At 36.7% G+C, this 21664-nt stretch overlaps 4 protein-coding genes across 5 annotated transcripts; 1 reads left to right on the forward strand and 3 right to left on the reverse strand.

Moving 5' to 3' along the window:
* On the reverse strand, positions 1 to 4509 carry LOC111795923 (GMP synthase [glutamine-hydrolyzing]-like). The gene is made up of 6 exons (XM_023678563.1): positions 3945 to 4509; positions 2901 to 3151; positions 2305 to 2680; positions 2077 to 2208; positions 1819 to 1994; positions 1 to 368 (listed from the first exon to the last, which is right to left on the reverse strand). The coding sequence occupies exons 1-6, from the start codon at positions 4488 to 4490 to the stop codon at positions 245 to 247; spliced, it is 1605 nt and encodes a 534-aa protein (XP_023534331.1). The 5' UTR covers positions 4491 to 4509; the 3' UTR covers positions 1 to 244.
* A 106-nt stretch (positions 4510 to 4615) lies between these two features.
* Positions 4616 to 6281, reverse strand: LOC111795924 (GMP synthase [glutamine-hydrolyzing]-like). Its single transcript, XM_023678564.1, has 2 exons — positions 5691 to 6281; positions 4616 to 4897 (listed from the first exon to the last, which is right to left on the reverse strand). Exons 1-2 carry the CDS (start codon positions 6234 to 6236, stop codon positions 4634 to 4636), a joined length of 810 nt encoding a protein of 269 aa, XP_023534332.1. The 5' UTR covers positions 6237 to 6281; the 3' UTR covers positions 4616 to 4633.
* A 2766-nt stretch (positions 6282 to 9047) lies between these two features.
* Positions 9048 to 13687, reverse strand: LOC111795921. 2 transcript variants are annotated; one of them, XM_023678562.1, is made up of 7 exons: positions 13387 to 13687; positions 12504 to 12597; positions 10648 to 11963; positions 10439 to 10572; positions 9987 to 10104; positions 9898 to 9939; positions 9048 to 9796 (listed from the first exon to the last, which is right to left on the reverse strand). In XM_023678562.1, exons 3-7 carry the CDS (start codon positions 11891 to 11893, stop codon positions 9210 to 9212), a joined length of 2127 nt encoding a protein of 708 aa, XP_023534330.1. In that variant the 5' UTR covers positions 11894 to 11963; positions 12504 to 12597; positions 13387 to 13687; the 3' UTR covers positions 9048 to 9209. The 2 variants fall into 2 exon arrangements, with proteins under 2 accessions (XP_023534330.1, XP_023534329.1); XM_023678561.1 differs by having other exon boundaries at positions 9898 to 9986; positions 10034 to 10104; positions 13387 to 13683.
* Positions 13688 to 16034: 2347 nt separating this feature from the next.
* On the forward strand, positions 16035 to 21311 carry LOC111795920 (UDP-N-acetylmuramoyl-L-alanyl-D-glutamate--2,6-diaminopimelate ligase MurE homolog, chloroplastic). The gene is made up of 6 exons (XM_023678560.1): positions 16035 to 17971; positions 18325 to 18441; positions 18631 to 18806; positions 19525 to 19670; positions 19978 to 20212; positions 20960 to 21311. The coding sequence occupies exons 1-5, from the start codon at positions 16087 to 16089 to the stop codon at positions 19994 to 19996; spliced, it is 2343 nt and encodes a 780-aa protein (XP_023534328.1). The 5' UTR covers positions 16035 to 16086; the 3' UTR covers positions 19997 to 20212; positions 20960 to 21311.
* Positions 21312 to 21664: the final 353 nt, after the last annotated feature.

The raw sequence follows: 21664 nt of genomic DNA on the forward strand, positions 1-21664 counted from the left end.
TAGAGAGAAAGAGCATGGTTTTTATTTATCTATGAATAAGAAGTTTGATAGAATTCAGTCAGCTACATCACCACAACACAACCAAACATAGAATCAACTATTCATCAAATGATCACACATTCGATCGACTGACCCGTGCCCGACCGCAAAACTTGGTGTTGAGATCTCATTCCCATTCGATTCAACATGAAGGCCTTCGACCTAATAACGCTCCCTCTCAACAGCAAAACTTGGTGGTGATTTCTCATTCCCATTCGATTGTTGACGGAGGCTTCGACGTGATGTCTTGAACAACCCTGTTTACGCCCCGAACGCTATTGCAAATTTTTCTTGCCACATTATCCAGGAACTGATGTTCAAAGTTAAACCTGCATCATCAACCATCCCACATTATCAATGAACTGATGTCCTTACAGTAAATACATTTTCTGCACGGTTGGACATAACTGGACTCATTTCATTTCATGTGTTAGACTACAGGTCACAAGAACAAACAGCAAAACCAGATGCTTGTGAATCTACAAGTGTGTGCAGGTCAGTTCAAAACGATTTTTTAAGGGAAAAAGAAGGAAACCCAAAACAACCAAACAAAAGCTACCACACCGGACCTACACAGATGTGTCAATTTCCTCTGTTTTTCGGGTTTTAACTTAACGTTCCTACTTGACGTAAACCAAGAGAATAATTTAGGAATGCAACTTAGTTTCTTTCATATAAGACTAGAAGAAGCTGACAAGGATTTACCAATCTGCTGTCATTCCATCTTGACTTGTAACAGCTCTCAGAGCAACAACATGAGAATGTGTCCTTTGGTCACCCTGAACTCCAACTGATTTTATGGGTAAAAACACTGCAAATGCTTGCCATATTGAATCATACAGCCCAGCATCCTTGATTGACTGAATAAAAATCTCATCAACCTGCAACCATAATTATAGCAAACTAAATATTCTTCACAAACAGGAAAGGTAAAAGTTTTGACTCAACGCCGCTTGAAGTTACCTGGCGAAGAACCTCCAATGCATTGCCTTCTGTTACATCGCCCAGCACTCGTACAGCAAGACCAGGCCCAGGGAAAGGGTGGCGCTTTAGAAACGCATCAGGAACATTCAATATCCTCCCGAGTTGGCGTACCTTTAAATTTGAGATTTTATTCAATGTTTATTAATAAATACAGAATGTGATACAACACAGACAAGTGTATATCAGTAGAAAGATCAAAACCATTACCTCGTCCTTAAAGAGGAGCTTAAGTGGCTCAATAAGTTTCAGTTTCATGTCCTTGGGAAGTCCTCCGACGTTATGATGACTCTTGATCGTGTGGGAATGGTTTCTTCCAGATCCAGGTGGCGGGCAAGATTCAATTACATCAGGATACAATGTGCCTTGGACCAAGTATGAAGGCTTCTTACCAATTTTAAGTTCCAAATCATGGCCAAATGAATCAAATATAGAAATAAACTCTTTCCCAATTATTTTTCTTTTCGCCTCAGGATCTACTACACCTTTAAGTTTGCTAAGAAAATGATCAACTGCATCAACACAAGTAACAGGCAAATGAAGATCGCTTTCAAAGGTTTCCATAACACGTTCTCGTTCTTTATACCTGCCATGTAATCACAAAGTGATAAGGGAAAAAGAAGGAAACCCAAAACAACCAAACAAAAGCTACCACACCGGACCTACACAGATGTGTCAATTTCCTCTGTTTTTCGGGTTTTAACTTAACGTTCCTACTTGACGTAAACCAAGAGAATAATTTAGGAATGCAACTTAGTTTCTTTCATATAAGACTAGAAGAAGCTGACAAGGATTTACCAATCTGCTGTCATTCCATCTTGACTTGTAACAGCTCTCAGAGCAACAACATGAGAATGTGTCCTTTGGTCACCCTGAACTCCAACTGATTTTATGGGTAAAAACACTGCAAATGCTTGCCATATTGAATCATACAGCCCAGCATCCTTGATTGACTGAATAAAAATCTCATCAACCTGCAACCATAATTATAGCAAACTAAATATTCTTCACAAACAGGAAAGGTAAAAGTTTTGACTCAACGCCGCTTGAAGTTACCTGGCGAAGAACCTCCAATGCATTGCCTTCTGTTACATCGCCCAGCACTCGTACAGCAAGACCAGGCCCAGGGAAAGGGTGGCGCTTTAGAAACGCATCAGGAACATTCAATATCCTCCCGAGTTGGCGTACCTTTAAATTTGAGATTTTATTCAATGTTTATTAATAAATACAGAATGTGATACAACACAGACAAGTGTATATCAGTAGAAAGATCAAAACCATTACCTCGTCCTTAAAGAGGAGCTTAAGTGGCTCAATAAGTTTCAGTTTCATGTCCTTGGGAAGTCCTCCGACGTTATGATGACTCTTGATCGTGTGGGAATGGTTTCTTCCAGATCCAGGTGGCGGGCAAGATTCAATTACATCAGGATACAATGTGCCTTGGACCAAGTATGAAGGCTTCTTACCAATTTTAAGTTCCAAATCATGGCCAAATGAATCAAATATAGAAATAAACTCTTTCCCAATTATTTTTCTTTTCGCCTCAGGATCTACTACACCTTTAAGTTTGCTAAGAAAATGATCAACTGCATCAACACAAGTAACAGGCAAATGAAGATCGCTTTCAAAGGTTTCCATAACACGTTCTCGTTCTTTATACCTGCCATGTAATCACAAAGTGACATTATGAACTTTGCAAACAAACATGGTGAGCCTTATTTATATCAAAACAGGACAAAATCTGTACCGCGCAGTTCTACTTCTGTAGAGGTACATGGGATAGATCTTCCCCTTTGAATTATAGAAAACTTATATTTTTAAAAGTCAACCGGACAAAATTTTCATCATTCACATTCAGGACATAAAATCAAATTCTGTACCTTAATAAACCATTGTCAACAAAAACACAGTGAAGCCTTTCCCCAATTGCCTTATGAACAAGAGTTGCAGCAACGGTTGAATCCACACCTCCTGATAATGCACATATGACGTGAGCATCTGGACCAACAGTTTCTTTGATTACTTTAATTTCTTCATCTAGTATATTCTCCATCTTCCAGCTAGCGGTAATTCCACAGACATCAAAGAGAAAATAACGCAACGTTTCCATTCCTTCTGGTGAATGAGTAACCTACACAAGATACACAAGTTCAACTTCTCGTAGAAATGACAATTATATGCCACGAATGATATCACTTCAGTTCATCACAAAGCAATATTTGTTGCCCCCATCCCATTCAACACTTGGCCAATAGCATGATCTTTGAAAACCGTAGAAGAAACTAATTAAAGGCTACAAACTACTGAAGATTCTCCTTTCATCAGTTCAACCCAGAAAACATGAGTAACGTTACTTACACGTAGCAATATATTTCAATACATCCAAAGCCTACAATAGTAGTGCTAGACATGATTAGATAACGTAAAAACATAATTCTTCAACAATATGTGGACCCAGCATATTACTTTATATAAGCTACATCAATACACTCGGGACTTGCAGAAGCCTGAGAAAACAAAATCCTGGGCTGAAGGTGAAAACTAGAAACCTGGTTTTGAATAAGCCACAGAAGCCAAAGAAAAACTCTCATATCAAAATATTTCTCAAGCCACCTCCAAGAAGGAGTTTATATTTGAGGTGAAACTCAAACAGGTAGTCCTTTAGATAAAAGTAACGCAAATTTGGCCTTCTCGAACTAGTTTTTTAACAAGGCATCACACATACAAAATCCAAAGTTCGAAAAACTCAAACAGCATCGAGGTGGAACTCTCCAGAAATTAAACAAACATGTGGTCAATCTTAAATCTGAAAACGGAATATTATTGCAAAACAACACGCAAAGAAAGAACGTAAAGTTCCAATAGCTCATCAAAACAGAATACAGAGTACAAAGTAAAAAGAAAAAAAAAATGAACCCCATTACCTCTGGATGATACTGTAACCCAAAGAACTTCTTTGAATGATTTTCCACAGCCGCGACGGACCCTTGTTGACTCCTCGCCACCACTTCAAACCCCTCAGGAAGTTTCGCCACCTCATCACCATGGCTCATCCAAACAGCTTGCCTGTCCCCAACCTTCTTAGTCCCAAACAACCCTTTAGCCTTCTCCACCACAATCTCCATTCTCCCATACTCCTGCTTCTCCCCAACCTTCACCACACCTCCCAACCTCTGCACAATCAACTGAAGCCCATAACAAATACCCAAAACAAAAACCCCGTTCGCCTCCGCCCACTCGACGAACCCAGCAGCGAAACTCGGCGAGTCGCTAGCATGGACAGAGTGAGGTCCACCAGAGAGAATAACGACTTGTGGATTGAGATCAGTGATGGCCTTGAGCGGAGAAGTCCCCGAAATACAAAGAGAAAAAACAGAGAGGCTCCGAATCCGGCGAGTGATAAGATGGGTGTATTGCGAGCCAAAGTCCAGAATCAAAACCAAGTCGGACTTGACTTCTTTTGGGTCCATTGATGGAAAACGGTAGAGAGAGGTTCGCAGTTCTACTTCTGTAGAGGTACATGGGATAGATCTTCCCCTTTGAATTATAGAAAACTTATATTTTTAAAAGTCAACCGGACAAAATTTTCATCATTCACATTCAGGACATAAAATCAAATTCTGTACCTTAATAAACCATTGTCAACAAAAACACAGTGAAGCCTTTCCCCAATTGCCTTATGAACAAGAGTTGCAGCAACGGTTGAATCCACACCTCCTGATAATGCACATATGACGTGAGCATCTGGACCAACAGTTTCTTTGATTACTTTAATTTCTTCATCTAGTATATTCTCCATCTTCCAGCTAGCGGTAATTCCACAGACATCAAAGAGAAAATAACGCAACGTTTCCATTCCTTCTGGTGAATGAGTAACCTACACAAGATACACAAGTTCAACTTCTCGTAGAAATGACAATTATATGCCACGAATGATATCACTTCAGTTCATCACAAAGCAATATTTGTTGCCCCCATCCCATTCAACACTTGGCCAATAGCATGATCTTTGAAAACCGTAGAAGAAACTAATTAAAGGCTACAAACTACTGAAGATTCTCCTTTCATCAGTTCAACCCAGAAAACATGAGTAACGTTACTTACACGTAGCAATATATTTCAATACATCCAAAGCCTACAATAGTAGTGCTAGACATGATTAGATAACGTAAAAACATAATTCTTCAACAATATGTGGACCCAGCATATTACTTTATATAAGCTACATCAATACACTCGGGACTTGCAGAAGCCTGAGAAAACAAAATCCTGGGCTGAAGGTGAAAACTAGAAACCTGGTTTTGAATAAGCCACAGAAGCCAAAGAAAAACTCTCATATCAAAATATTTCTCAAGCCACCTCCAAGAAGGAGTTTATATTTGAGGTGAAACTCAAACAGGTAGTCCTTTAGATAAAAGTAACGCAAATTTGGCCTTCTCGAACTAGTTTTTTAACAAGGCATCACACATACAAAATCCAAAGTTCGAAAAACTCAAACAGCATCGAGGTGGAACTCTCCAGAAATTAAACAAACATGTGGTCAATCTTAAATCTGAAAACGGAATATTATTGCAAAACAACACGCAAAGAAAGAACGTAAAGTTCCAATAGCTCATCAAAACAGAATACAGAGTACAAAGTAAAAAGAAAAAAAAAATGAACCCCATTACCTCTGGATGATACTGTAACCCAAAGAACTTCTTTGAATGATTTTCCACAGCCGCGACGGACCCTTGTTGACTCCTCGCCACCACTTCAAACCCCTCAGGAAGTTTCGCCACCTCATCACCATGGCTCATCCAAACAGCTTGCCTGTCCCCAACCTTCTTAGTCCCAAACAACCCTTTAGCCTTCTCCACCACAATCTCCATTCTCCCATACTCCTGCTTCTCCCCAACCTTCACCACACCTCCCAACCTCTGCACAATCAACTGAAGCCCATAACAAATACCCAAAACAAAAACCCCGTTCGCCTCCGCCCACTCGACGAACCCAGCAGCGAAACTCGGCGAGTCGCTAGCATGGACAGAGTGAGGTCCACCAGAGAGAATAACGACTTGTGGATTGAGATCAGTGATGGCCTTGAGCGGAGAAGTCCCCGAAATACAAAGAGAAAAAACAGAGAGGCTCCGAATCCGGCGAGTGATAAGATGGGTGTATTGCGAGCCAAAGTCCAGAATCAAAACCAAGTCGGACTTGACTTCTTTTGGGTCCATTGATGGAAAACGGTAGAGAGAGGTTGAAGAAGGTGGCTGCAGTTGCAGAGGGCCAAGGATGCAAAAGGGCAACGGTTGTAGAAAAGCAGAGATAGAGAAAATTAGGGTTTAATGGGGTTTGGTTTGGCGGGAAGTGGAACCAATGGCTGTTGGTTGCAAGATTGAGGCGAATGCCATTGCCGTTATTTAAGGAAATTATTATTATTATTATTATTATTATTTTCTTTTCCGGGAAATGTGATTTATTATCTATATTTGTTTAATTGAGGCCATTTCCCTTCTAATATATATCTATATATATTATTATTTTTAATTGTTGTAGGATTTGGAAATAAATTATAGGGATTTAAGGGTATATTTAATTCAAAACAATATTGACCTTTTAAAAAGAAAACTATATCAATTTTTTGTTTTAAAATAAAATTCTATTGTTTCAATCAAATTTAAAAAATTATTAAATTCAAAAAAACTAAATTAAATTTTATTAATTTCAAGTATTTTTAAATGTTATTATGAAATTATTTTTATTTACTAAACATGAGGGTTTTTAGATTAATCACATTTAAAGTAATTTTTTTTATAACTCATCTCGAGTATTTCATCAAAAAGATACTTTTCGTTTAATCCAACTATTTTTTGTTAACGTTTTTTACTTTATAAATTTTTTTTTTCAAAATCCACTTTTCCATAGTCTAAAATCAATTGATAAATTTTAAAGACACTTTAAGAAAATTTGATATTTAAATTATTTTTTTTTTCCTAAAGTTATATTCTTGCTAAGTTTAATGATTCTTTTGTGAAAAAAAAAATAGAAATGGTTAAATTATAAGTTTAGTTATCTTTACATTTTTAAAAAATATATATTAAATTCATAAACTTTTAATTTCATATTCGATATGAATCTTCAATTTTAAAAATGTCAAATAAGTCGTTAAATTTTTTATTATGTATCTAATTGATCTTTAAAATATCTTATAATCTTCTTTCAAATTCAATTCTACAAAATAAAAAATTTAAGTATAATTAATTTTATATTTCACCCATTATCTCAAAAAAAAAAAAATTGAAACTTATATAACTTATAATACATACAACTTCAAATTATATTAAATAAAAAAGATGCGATGTTCTTTTTTAAGGAGTTATTTATTATATTATAATTAAAAAATAAAAAATAAAAAGAATCTTTGAAATGAGAGAGGTAGGCAGCATGAGGAATGCAGCAATGACGTGACCTTTTGACGGTACGTCCAAGGGCTGAACTTTGCCACATGCCATCAACGCATTGGGCATGCCAGTGCTCGTACGTATACCGATAATTTAATACAAATTAAATAAATAAATTATTATTATTATATTTCAAATAATAAATAAATAAAAACACAATTATCTTATTTTTCTCAAATTAATGGGAGTTCAATTCTTTTTATTTTTCTCAACTTAAATAAAAATTTTATTTTTAAATTTTAAATCACTTACATTTTTTTTATAAAGGGTAAAATTAGATTTTCAAATTTTAAAAATGTATTATTGGCTTAAAAAAAACCATTTATTTGAAACTATATTTTTTTTTATTCTATGTTTTTTAAAAAGTTTTAAACACAATAATGTGTGTTTATGAAGTTGAAAAAAATAATAAAAAAGAATTTGAGTAATGTTCGGAAATTCCAAAATACGATTTTCCACGCGTGTTGTTCACGTGAGGCCTCTGTGAGAGGAGTGGACCCAATATTATTCGTGGCAGTATGATATCTCTATTAAAATATGTCCATAAATTGTTTCGAGAACGTATTAAAAAAAATTATTTGAATTAATAAACAGACAAAATTTTACACGTTTTAAGCCTCTATTATTAATGTTGATTTTATATTGATTTCTAACTCATACGTTTGATCATTTTAACAGTCCAAGCTACCAGGAGATATTGTTCGTTACATATGGTCGTCAGTCTCATAATTTTAAAACGTGTTTACTAGTGAGAGATTTTCACACCCATGTAATGAATGTTTTGTTTCTCTCTCCATCCCAGATGGGATCTCACAATCCATCTCCTTAGACGGCAATATCCTTGCTAGCACATGACTCTGATACCACTGTAATGACCCTGGTTTTCTACTGACGGTTGGCTCTGATGTGAAAATATTCAAACTATGCGCTACTTTTATATTTCAGGTAAGGATAATGCACCCCTGTGCGGTTAACACGCGATATCGCATCGAAGATCATGAAATCTGCACAAGATTGTCGTATCTATTTTTGTAGATCGTAGGATAGTGCAGGACATTACTCCGTTATTCTACTTGGTTGAATATTTTCATTGTGTTGTTTTAAGATCATTTCATAAACATATGAGACCATAACATTGTTTTAAGAAGTTGTTTTTAATGAATGTTTCTACATAAAAAATACAAGAAAAAGTTATGTTATGCATATAGTAGCGACTCTATATGTGATGTAGAAGAACAAAACACTATTTATAAGGGTGTGGAAAAATTTTCCCCTAATAGACGCGTTTTAAAGCCTTGAGGAGAAACCCGAGCAGAATAGCCCATAGAGTACAATATCTGCTAGTGGTGGGGCTGGGTCGTTACACTACCCGTTAGTGCTTATCATATTATCATTGCTTATTCCAAAGAAAAAGAAGGAAAATGATTGGGGGTGGGTAGGGTAGAAAAAGACAAGTTGTATAGACGTCCACCATGTGTGGGTTGATATTGAAAAGGCAAGCCCATTCCTCTACAAGATCTTCAATGAGGACCAAAATCACAGGAAAATGAGGATCACACGAGATATCAAAGATGATAAGCCATCGACAGTGAACGTTTGTGTTAGAATTTGATGGCACAGAAAGTAAGGCATCAGAGAAAGGTTTAGTAACATATTGATCCAAAGGAGTTACACAACATCCTATTCAAATAGACTGCTGATTCTACACATGAACTCTGGCTCACGATATCATGATAAAGGAAAGCTTCACAAACCAAGATAAACAACACTTTCAATGACTAATTCTCTTAGAACAGATTCCGCTATAATGGTAACAATCTCTTCAGTTTCTGTTGGATAATTCATCCATGTTCTACATCTCAAGTCTCTCAAACAAAGATGATCAAGCGTTTGTGGAGGTTGCTGCTGCAGGAGTGGCCAGTCCATATGTTGCATAACCTCATGATACAGAGCGTTCTCCTTATTGGGTGCCTGGATGTGTGCCTTATAAGATGATAGCCATGGGGAGCATCTAATATAACACTGGAAAACATCCTCAAGAACTTCATTAAAATAGTCGAAAACAAGCACACAATCACCACATAACTGGGTACCAAACAGCTTCACTTTGTCAACAAATGGTATCCGCAGCCAAGCTGAAGAATGACAATCCACTGACAGTTCGTTCCAATTCTGGTTTGAGACTTGCAGCAGCTCAAGTACATATTTAGAGACGGAGCAACAACAATTAAAGGTAGAAATGGCAGGATCAAGAACCTCTTGCAAGCTAGCCAAACCAGTACACTGGCTCTCTTCAAAACTAATGGGGAGTGCTTCACCAGTTGACTCATCAGCTGTGAAGGTTTACCAGCTTGCATCAGCTAAGATTGCTACTAAATGGGTTTATAAAAAACGTGGCAAAAAAAGAAACATTGTCTTAGTAATTTAATTATACCTGTTCTTGGAGTGAATGCAAGGTGGCTAGAGGCAGCAGCAGCTACCAAATGAATAGTTTCTGGTAGTGGCTGCACTTCTCTATCGCACNTACCAAATGAATAGTTTCTGGTAGTGGCTGCACTTCTCTATCGAAAAAACCATTAGGATCTTCCACTGTCTGAAATCGTGATAAGCTGGATGGTTCTTGAGCCTCTAGAGCCAAATTCTGCACGTTGCCAGTGTTTATAGCACAAAACAATGTTAAATAGTGAAAAATGCTCTTACACCAAGTTTTAAAAGCATTTGTATGGTTTGTTCAATTCAAGAAAAATGGCCTTAGGAGTGGAATCCTTCAAATAAGCTTCAAATCAGCTTGACAAAGTTATATTATGATAAATAATGCATACCAATGGATGAGGGTAATCTAAGATGCTAAACATCCAAATATGTGCTATTCAATCTTGAAACAAACACATAAATGGCGCATATCCAGGACAACCAAGAACGAATTTGAATACTAGCCCTTATATAGTTCTTCCATGGGAAAGTGTGCAGCTCACCCGTTTAGACAGCTCCAGACTTGCTTTTTCTCTGAAGCCATTGAATTTGTTATCAAATCCAGATGATGATGCTTCACAAAAGATATTTCCTTCATGGGGTATAATGGCAATGTCTTTTACAATCTTCACAGATCCTGCATATGCTTCACTTAGTTGAAGTAAAGAAGAATTTTGAGCCAAAATAAGACAAAACATCAGTAAATTTGCACCTTCAATAGTTGGATATTCATTCACTTTGACATCAGGAGAAAGGACGTATGACACATTCAACTCTGCATTTGATCCCTGCCATTGGTCATCATCTCTCCTAGCCATTTGTGGAGTTTCACAACGTTGTTTTTCATCATTTTGAGATTTTGACTTCTCATAGATGAACTTTTTGTTGCTAAGTTGGGCATGTCTCGTATGAGCAGCAGTATGGCATCCGGGTTTATTTGATGGCAATATGTCATCGTCAGAAAAGCACATAACCCACCCCCATGGTCTTGCTTTCATTTTTCTTACAACCTCTTTGTCCCCTTCACGCTTCTTAGATTTCTGTCGTTTGAGATGACCGGTAACAGCTGACTGGCCTACCATCACGCCATTACTTTCACTGGTTGAAGCCGTCTTGTCCCCATTTCTAGAGTAAAAGACCTTGTCTAGTTGATCATCTTTTGGGGCCCTATAGACCAGTGGAGTTTCCATGGACATACCATTAGTTGATAGACATTCATCTTCTTTTCTCCCTACCCTCATTGCTTGCTTCATCTTCCTCTTTATTTGTCTAAAAGAAAAAAGAGTTCCTTTGTTACTCTCCACATTCTTTATGAAACTAGAATGAGATTTCAGAGAGGAGCCAGAATTGGTTCCCACAGCCGCATGTAGTGAGCTACTTGGATTTGGCTTTAAGACTACTATTCTTTCCAAGGATAGAGAATCATCACTATCACAGGGCTTCAAATTGTGACTATGGGCAGGCTCCTCGTATTCCCCCACTTCTTTTATCTTATTTTCTGATAATCTGCCATTGAAGAAAGTCTTCGTCTGCTGCTTTTTGTCCCGAGAATCGGTAGAGTCTTCGATACGTTTAATCAGCAGAGAATTTGGGTCGTGTAGTAGATTTACAAACAGTTCCCTATTTGAGTTGAAAATTCCCAAGGCATCTAGTAATTGTTTACACTGTTTGTCAGCCACACCAACAAACTTCTTACTCATAAATGGCTCAGCCGCTTCATTCTTCTGAACCAATTTTAGGCTAATCTCATTATGTCGGCCAAACTCCATACAACGTTTACAAGTACAAGATCTTTGATTTCTACAACAAGCTACCCTTGATGATGCAGCCGCCAAACTTTTAGGAGACGGCTGTTGAAATTCTCTGCTAGGCCTCTCAATAGCTTTGCACACCATTTTGTGGCTCTTTGAGGCTTTTCCAACCATGCTAGAGTTAGATTGCATATGCTTTGCTCCCATTATTTGTGTGTTGTTTTATAGAAAGCCCTCGTTTGTTTGACCAGCTGCGGTTGTTTCATAATTTATTACCCTGGAGAAAATTTCAAGAAAGCTCAAGAGTAAAGACTGCGCCATGTTTCATAGTTCCTTCCATGATGATAGCTGATTTATAAAGCCAAAAAAAGGTACTCTGATAACGAAAAAGCTTAGACTAAAACTCGAAAAAAGTAACTTTGGATCATCAAAATCCCCAAATAATCTCCATCAATGATGTGATAGCAGTTCCTTTGGTTAACATAATGATCAAAAGCACATATAGTAAGGGCACTTGATGCCTCCAAGTCTCTTAATAATGAAAATCTCTCATTTCCAGATATGCCATATTTTCGTTATATCTAAAACCATGAGTTAAGAGAAATAAACTGGAACGGGGTTTGCTATCTCTCAAATACAACTATAGAACACCAGTGAGAAGCCCAAAATACATTTATGAATGAATATTTCACTCAAACCCATCAGTCAAATACTAGAAAAACAACATTGAAACCCAAGAATTTCAACAAAGAGTTCAAAACAGAAGCAAAAAAGACATGTTTTCACCAGACACCATTGAATTCTGAGGATTTCTTACCAGCTGAGAACAATTGGAGGAAATGTAGTCCAAGAACAGCTTCCTCTTGTCCATGCGGTTCTTTTCTCCCGTGATCCTAATCTTGCTGATGACCCTATTGGCATGGTGAATGATTAACTATGGCTCACAATGATAAGAAAAGGAGAACCCAAAAAAGTAACCACTTTATCAAAAGAGCACAAAATTGATTGTCTTCCCAAATATCAGAAGAGAACAAAAGAGAATCTATCACCTTGGTCTACACTTCTCACACATGAAAAAACATTCCATCAGTAAGTAAAACAAAACGCAGGCTAAAATTAAGGATGAATCAAGAGTAATTTAAGGGAAAAGAGAAACCCTGCTTCTTTTAAAATTTAAAAACTCATTATACATATGGACAAATAGTTCCAAGCAGAAGTGAACATAACGTATTATTATCTCCTGTTTCTTACAAAACTCACTAATTGCCTCCCCCTACACGCATCTTTGACAGCAAAAGAAAGTAAAGAAAGCTAATAAGCCACAATTTAAGGAAGCAGTGAAGCTATTTCTATCAATTCCAAGACAAATGGTGGCCATTAGCCAACCAAATACAGGGGAAACTGCTTGAAGAGACCTCATATCATTTCCATACAGAAAACAAAAGGGGTAGGCCATGTTAATGGCGAAATGACACTACTGATTACAACACAAGTCTCCATTAAACAGTAAGTCAAGATAAGGCAAGGGACCGTTTCTGTTTGTTTCTATGAAGAAAAAAAGAAAGTGGGTTTGATGGGGCTACAAAAATGAAAGATGAAATGAACTTTTTGCAATCAGTGTTAGTGAGTAGTGAAGCAATATTACAATGTCAGAGCAAACTAGATAGCTGAATAATGGGAAAAACAGAAAAATGGGTCACCTGGGTCAGCTTGAATCCACGAGAAGCGAAGGAAGAGATGGAGATGGACCCATTCCACTTACAAGAACAGTGAAAACAGCTATGAAAGAGAGGGGAATAACAGGGAAAGGCGAAGAAGACGAAGAGGAAAATAGTGGGGAGAGAGAGAAGGAGAAAGAAAAGCCATTGAAATGGGACAAATATAGAAAACGAAAAGAGAAGAAAATTGAATCATGGGTATTGATTTTTGGATTGATTAGTGAGGAAATGGACTGCCAATTTGCAGAAAGAAAGCTTTACACACAAGCAATTGTAAGGTTACTTTCCCTCGCTCTGCCCCAACTCCAACTCCATGTTACCCCTTCGCAGCTTTGGCCTTGGATTACCCCGCGTACGACGTCGTACAGACGCGTAGAGGGTATCGGTATTTGTGGAAACGCTGTCGTATTACTTCTCTACAAGACCCGCCATTAATGAGCAATTTGGAGTGGTGACAAAGACCAGTACCGAAACTTGTAGGCCATTGGTTCAGTTTTTTTATTATTACTCTGTTTGAAATTTGAAATTCAAGTATGAATATGGGAAATTATTAATTTTTTTTTGTTTTTTTTTCTATTTTAACTTCTATTCGAAAAATAAAATAATATTTTCTAATTATGTCTAGTTTTTGTATAAATAAGATTTATAAATTGAAATTATAACGAAGGGTGCTTCTTTTTATTTTTTACCATTATTGAAATAATAAATTACTAGTCTTATTACCTTCGCACCATACTTCCACGATATTTTTTTATTAAATCAATTTTAATTTTAATTTTTTTTTTATAAACACTCTCAAATCTATGATTAACGCACACAAGATCAATTTAGTGAGCTACTCACTTAAAATGACACAATTAAATTGTTATTTAGTAAACTTTATATTATAACATAAATTATTAATTACATAAATTACCAAGTACTTTATACACGAAATTTTTTTAATACACATATAATTGTTTTTCGAGATATTTTATGCCATAAAGTCTGTGAGGACTACTAATCATTTTATTGTAACATTTTGTTATTTATTGTAATCTTTGAAAATCTTCAAAATTTTAAATGGGCTTCTTTTGAAGCATTGTCTTTATTAATGACTTGACAACGACAACACATTATTATTATTTTAAAAAAATATATCATAAGTTAATGCACTACTATTAATTAATATATATATCATAAATATATTAGGATTAAATATATATATATATATATATATATATACTCCGTTACGATTACTTTTGAAGTTGTTGAACATCACGTCCAACACGTACGAGCACCTTACAGTACTTGGTAAGAGTAGAGGCTATGTATTAAAAACTTTTGTCAATTCTCGAAAAACAAATACGTGTGCTTAATCAAATTAATCAGGTTATTATGATATGGTTTCGATGACCGAATAAAAAATGGACATGAATTTGAAGATCTTATTAGCTTGTTTCAAGAGTTCTCCGTCTCCATCTGTCCCAGAATACGGGTTTGGAACCCGTTTGCGTACTCGGTTCGAAAACAAATGCACATGGCTCCAGCCAAAAAAGGGGGTGTGTGTCTCGAAGGTCTTTGTTGAGTTCTTGGCTTGGGGATATGGCAAGAGAAGAGGAACGTGTTAGGTCAGTAGTTGGTAGACCCATTTCCTGGGGATTGCTACTACAACAATAATACAATTTTAATTCTAAAAGATTAAAAAAAAAAAAATCACATTATTAATAAAAATTATTTAATCTCCGCTATTTATATCACATCACTATTTTTTAATAATCATAATACGTTGAGAAAATTTGAAAAATAAAAAAAATAAAATAAAAAATCTAAAATCTAAAATTCAAATTTTCCGTTACTTCCAATAAATTTTTTTTTTTCAACATTTCTATTTTCTTCGTTGGAATATTTCTCTACTTTGTTCATTACTTCTCGTTTCCTCAAGAAGGCAGGAAATTTGATATGAACGATGGTCTAGCGGTAGGTCAAGAAGCTGTAAATGGAAGGAAACTAAAAGTGGGATTCTTGGACCATAACTATTAATATTTTTTACTAGATTTGACTACTAGAACGTGATACACCAGTGAAACATTATTGCATACTAAATAGGCTATAACTTATTTAATGACGAGTAAATAATTATAAAAAAAATAGGTAGTCGGTGCAATTCATCTTAATTAAAATATGACAATAAAAATTTGTGTATAAAATAACTTAAAATTCTAAGGGTCTCTCGAAGATAATCTTTTTAAGCTTCTAAACTTTTGACTTTCAACCTGTAAAAGTTTTTTTGGACCTCTGAAACTTTTGATCGATGATATGTATCTAAACTAGTTAAACTATGCTAAAATTAAAAATTTGACGTATGCCCATAACTAATTATTAATGTGAAAGGGTTAATTTTAGAATAATTTAATGAATATAATATTAATTATAATTTAAAAATTAAATAAAAAAAAGGGGAAATTATTAATGGAGAAGCTACCTATTTATAAAAGGCCCAAATTTACGACAGAGGTCCAAATGTTTGCTAAGTGACAAATGGATCACAAAAAAGCCCAATAGCAGCAACCGGCCCACTTCAACAATCACCAAAACGGTGTCGTTTCCAACATTCAAATCGTTATCCGCTTCAAACCTCCGTCCCCGTCGGAACTGCTGCTACTTGCCGCTAAGACTTCGGTCTGGAAAATCTCCATTTCAATGGCTTCAACCTTCACTTTTCTTCCTTTTCCCCTCATTCTATCTCCCCGTCCTAGTATTCCATGTGTAAGACCTCAATTTCGCCGCCAATATTTTCCCACCATTCGAATTCTCCGACCCTCAGTTCCTTCCGCCATCGGGCCGGACGGAAAGTTCTATCCGAACCCGGCCGACGACGACCCTCCGGAAGCTCCGGAAGATGCCGGCCATGGAGTTTCGAAGTTTCAGCAGATATACCGCCAAGCTGCTCGTGCGAAAAAGATTCAGGAGGAGGATTTCAAGAAGCATCAGTCTACTTATCTGTCGGCCATTGCTGACGTCGAGGATGCTCCCGATAATGCTGAATATTTGAACTCGGAGAGCTCTGGAGATGATTTGTTCGGTGAAATTGACAAAGCTATTGCTATGAAGCGGAAGGAATTCGTGAAGCAGGGACTTCTCAAGCCTAACCCAAAGAAAGAAAAGGCGATTGATAAAGATATTCTTGAGGGCATTGATGAGTTGGAGACCGAGGAGGTCGTGGACTTGGAGGAAATTAACGAGCTCCAGGGGCTTACGGAGATTTCGGAGGACGAGAATGAGGACAAGGACGGGGATGAAGAGGGGCCGGGGAATTTGGATGACGATGCAAGGGAATTACATGGTTCGGATGAACTATCATCTTTTAATTCTTTTGATGTGGATTTTGATAGCTATGGAAAAGTTAAGACTAGAATTGTGGAACCCAAGTTCAAAATGACTTTAGCTGAGCTCTTGGATGAAAGTAAGGTCGTTCCAGTTTCTGTTTTTGGCAATTTAGAGATAGAAATAACTGGCATTCAACATGACTCAAGAATGGTTAACGCGGGTTACTTGTTTGTATGTTGTGTTGGGAGGGAAACTGATGGACATTTGTATTTAACTGAGGCGGATAAGAGGGGTGCAGTGGCTGTGGTGGCTAGCAAGGAGATAGATATAGAAGAAACTTTGGGCTGTAAAGCTTTAGTTATGGTGGAGGATACTAATTCAGTTCTTCCTGCATTGGCTGCTTCTTTTTACATGAACCCGTCAAAGAATATGGCTGTGATAGGAGTAACAGGGACAGATGGTAAAACCAGCACTTCCTACTTGATAAAGGGGATGTATGAGGCAATGGGGTTGAGAACTGGGTTGTTAGGTACAGTGGCCTATTATTTACATGGGGACAATAAGTTGGAGGCGCCTAGTACAACCCCGGATGCTATTTTGGTCCAAAACTTAATGGCAAAGATGCTTCATAATGGAACTGAAGCGGTTGTAATGGAGGTTTCAACCGCTGAACTTGCTCGTGGCAGGTGTGATGAAGTTGACTTTGATATAGCGGTTTTCACAAATTTGACTCCGGAGTCAAATTTGGATTTTCAAGAGTCTGAAGAGGAGTATAGGGATGCCAAAGCCAAGCTATTTAGAAGGATGGTGGATCCAGATCGACATCGAAAAGTTGTTAACATTGACGATCCGAATGCACCATTCTTCATAGGTCAAGGAAATCCAGACGTGCCAGTTGTTACCTTTGCCATGGAAAACAAAAATGCTGCTGTCCATCCCCTGAAGTATGAATTGTCACTATTTGAGACACAGGTTTTGGTTCACACTCCCCAGGGGATATTGGAGATATCATCAGGGTTGCTTGGAAAGCATAACATATACAATATTCTTGCAGCAGTGTCAGTAGGGATTGCAGTGGGAGCACCATTAGAGGATATTGTTAGAGGTATTGAAGAGGTTGATGCTGTTCCAGGGAGATTTGAGCTGATTGATGAAGAGCAGGCATTTGGTGTAATTGTTGATCGTGCTCAGACTCCAGATGGCCTGTCCCGACTGCTTGATTCTGTGAGGGAGCTTGGACCCAGGAGGATTATCACTGGTATATTTCCGAGTTCCTAATTTACCTTCACATACCTTGTGAGGAACTGTGTCTAGTCGCGCGATTTCTCAATTTACAATTAACTAGAATTCATTTCCTTCTGTTTTCTTTGCGAAAGGTTTGATCTAAAGACAATGATCTCCCATATAGTATGACAATGTAATTTTTTTTTTTCACTCTTACTGCATTTATCATATAAGCAGCCAGGTCTTACTTTATTTATCTATTTTTTATATTTTACCTGAAGTTCACATTCTTTCCCATTATTCTACCTCTGAATTGTTATAGCCTCAGGAAATAGTTGTGGAATATGTTTCTTATTTGACCAAAATTCTCTTATTTGGTTTGTGAAGTTTTTGGATGCTGTGGCGAGCATGACAGGGGGAAAAGACCCATGATGACAAAGATTGCAACCGATAAAAGTGACATTACAATTCTGACATCAGATAATCCAAGGAATGAAGATCCATGTATGTTAACTTTCTACTTTAGTAGTTACCAAGAGTCACCTTTACCTACATAATGCTTGTAGAGATGCATGCGCAATCGTGTAAAGAATATCATGGTCGCGTGCAATTGTCATGACTTCTTCCTGATAATTTGCATCCATAGAAAATGTTTGATGGTCCTATACTGACAAAAATTTCTCGTTTGATCAGTGGACATTTTGGATGATATGTTGGCTGGTATAGGCTGGACTATGCAGGATTACTTGAAGCATGGAGAAAATGATTACTATCCGCCTCTTCCAAATGGTCATAGGATTTTCTTGCATGATATTAGACGTGTGGCTGTACGTGCTGGTGTTGCAATGGGTGAGGAAGGCGACGTGGTTGTAAGTTACCGTACCCCCTTCCGTTTTTGTATGGAGGTCTTATGTCTGAATTTAAGTGGGGACTGAAAAACATTCAGATAGCATTCTTAGTTGAGCCAAACGACAGTTGCAGACTTCATATAAAATTTCACAAATTTCTCAACATAATTGTACTATTAACACAAAAGATGAGAGCAAAAAGGGTGGAAGAGTTAACCTCCCAACTAGCCAATAGGATTGCAAAAAACTGTCCAATTGTCTTGTATACTAAAAAAAGAATCATTACCAAAGGATTTCAAGAGATTGCCTCACCTAGACATCCAAAAATGGCTTTATTGAAAATCTCTGCTGTAGTGAATGATTCTGCTAAAATGCATTAACTTACGGATAAAAAAAGGCTCAAGATTCTTAAGAAATAAATGATTCTTCGCTGATAGATTCTTACCTTTATATTTAAAGGGGAGTGTGTACATGATGGCACATTACTTCAGTGAGAAAAAGAAGACCTGGAAAAGAAATTATGGATAAAAGTTGGGATTTGGTTGTAGGATGAATATATCGGTTATCTATCTAATTGCTTTCATAATTATGGGATTCAAAGATAAGGTACTGACAACTTAAAATTGAGTCCCCTTTTGTAATTTCTTTTATTTATGAGCTATAATGAGTTTCTGGCCTGATAGTTAATTCCGTTTGAGCATTATGTGATATCATTTTTATCATTTGCCGCTTGTTATAGGTGGTTGCTGGCAAGGGCCATGAAACATATCAAATTGAAGGTGATAAAAAAGACTTTTTTGATGATAGAGAAGAATGCAGAGAAGCATTGCAATATGTTGATGAACTTCACCAAGCTGGAATTGACACAAGTGAATTTCCATGGCGGTAAGTCGAGCGAATCTTAAACTCATATTAGTCTAATGTTTTCTGGAACTCCTCATTTAGTGGTTAGTTGTGCTTCATTACTTGCAAATAATTGAGTGATCTGTTTCCCGTGCTCATAACTGCTTGCTATTAGTGCTAACTAACAAGCAGCCATCACAATCTGTTTAAGTTCTTCGTCTCCTCAATACTAGGGAGCATATACCTGACTGAAAGAAGAGTAAAAAGGGCTTCTCATTCGAGAACAATAAAATGCAGATACTAGTCATTTTGTTTTTGATCATGCTGTTTGTTTCCTATCGTGTTACAGGTTACCAGAGAGTCATTGATACAAGGTTCAATAAAGGAATGAAAATTCTGGACGTTATCCTCGGATCAAAAATGCTACTGGTGGAGAATTGAATTGCTATTGCAAATATATATTCGATTGATTTATCTACAAGGAGCACTTTAAGGGCCGTTGGATTTGGTTGCTCAGATTGAGGGAATAATTACTGCATATGTTTTCGCTGTTGCTCTGGTCGTCGGTTGGATAAGCAGCAACGGTATGAACAATTCTGTGCAATCAAATTTATCATAGCTGTGAGAAAATATATCTGGTGTCAACTGCTACATTGGTCTTACTGTTTGTGGTTCTAGTATAAGAAAAAAGCTGACATAGTTTGCTAGTAAAAAGACGAACAAGTAGAAGATTGTATAAATGATAATTAACCACATAACATTTTGAAATTAGACAAGAAATGATGTAGGTACGTAGACTCTCGAATCTTTGAAACTCTGTTTGCTGGGGAGAAGATCATTTAGCTAACACTAAATAAGCTTGAACAAATGCTATGTACTCATAATGTCTGATTGTTGAGGATTGTTGGGATAGGAGTTCCACGTCCACTAATTAAGGGGTTGATGATGGGTTTATAAGTAAGAAATGCATCTCTACTGGCGTGAGGCATTTTAGGGAAATAAAAAACAAAGTCACGAGAGCTTATGCTCAAAGTAGATAATATCATATCATCGTGGAAGTTCATGATTTCTAACAATGATTTGATTGCTTCGGACTTCGTCATTATTTTGCAACTGTACTCATTCTTGGGCATTATGCTCGCGACCCACCTCCATTATTCTCTTTGGGGTTTTGTCCACCTCAAAGCTAGCCAGCTTCACACAGCTTTTTAGTCTGCAACTTGGGGCTTGAACCTTTCAAATCTTTTAGCATCATGAGGATTAGTTTATCTTCTTAACTGGATCATTTCATACATGACACTGAATAACTTGTTCAATTCTTCCATGTTCAGATGCGTGCCCGAGTTGGAGATGGAAGTGAAGAATCCGAATCAGTGCTCGTAATCAACTGTTATCTGTGTGTGTAGGTCGTTAGGTCATTGCCTTCTGAATTTTGAATGTGTGATAGAGGGTACTTTTGTAAATTTAGAAGGATGGATAGTTGCACCGACGTTTGCCTTGCCATAACCACATGGCTGGTCTGACGGCAGGAACACACCCTGTCCTTCATGTCGAGGAACTTTCAGCAAGTTTTGGTTAATTTGCTTCTCAGCTCAAATTCCTTAAATTTCCACCTAGTTTCCTATATTTGCCAAACGGGCCACTTTTATTCTCTTAATTACACTATCCTCCACATACAACTGCTATACTGTTTTGCAGGTTGGTCCTTCAATTTTGTTTCCTTTTTAATATAAAATCAAAAAGAGATCTCTATTTAAAATTCAGGTTTTTTTTTTTTTTTTAATTTTTAATTTTTAATTCTCACATTTGACCTATGTTTGTGCATTTACAAGTTTATTATAATTGAGGATTCTATGTTAATAGCATGAAAATACTAACAAAATTATTCATTTTTATGGTTAAAATATAATTTAAATTAAATAAGTCCACATGAATAGCATTAGCATCCTCTCTCGAGATTGTAAATTTAAATTTTTATATTTCACATTTATTGTAAGTAATCAATTTAAATAAATAGTTAAAAAAAAAATTGTTTT

This window comes from Cucurbita pepo, chromosome LG05, assembly GCF_002806865.2.
Source record: "Cucurbita pepo subsp. pepo cultivar mu-cu-16 chromosome LG05, ASM280686v2, whole genome shotgun sequence".
NCBI lineage: Eukaryota > Viridiplantae > Streptophyta > Magnoliopsida > Cucurbitales > Cucurbitaceae > Cucurbita > Cucurbita pepo.

Excerpts from the sequence above, each read along its gene's own strand:
- LOC111795924 (XM_023678564.1), bottom strand. The coding sequence starts at position 6,236 with ATGGACCCAAAAGAAGTCAAGTCCGACTTGGTTTTGATTCTGGACTTT. Across the intron at positions 4,898-5,690 it reads GGTTACAGTATCATCCAGAG|GTTACTCATTCACCAGAAGG; the intron begins GTAATGGGGTTC and ends TATCTTGTGTAG.
- LOC111795920 (XM_023678560.1), top strand. The coding sequence starts at position 16,087 with ATGGCTTCAACCTTCACTTTTCTTCCTTTTCCCCTCATTCTATCTCCC. Across the intron at positions 17,972-18,324 it reads ACCCAGGAGGATTATCACTG|TTTTTGGATGCTGTGGCGAG; the intron begins GTATATTTCCGA and ends TGGTTTGTGAAG. Across the intron at positions 18,442-18,630 it reads TCCAAGGAATGAAGATCCAT|TGGACATTTTGGATGATATG; the intron begins GTATGTTAACTT and ends TCGTTTGATCAG.
- LOC111795923 (XM_023678563.1), bottom strand. The coding sequence starts at position 4,490 with ATGGACCCAAAAGAAGTCAAGTCCGACTTGGTTTTGATTCTGGACTTT. Across the intron at positions 3,152-3,944 it reads GGTTACAGTATCATCCAGAG|GTTACTCATTCACCAGAAGG; the intron begins GTAATGGGGTTC and ends TATCTTGTGTAG. Across the intron at positions 369-1,818 it reads GATGGAATGACAGCAGATTG|GTTTAACTTTGAACATCAGT; the intron begins GTAAATCCTTGT and ends TTGATGATGCAG.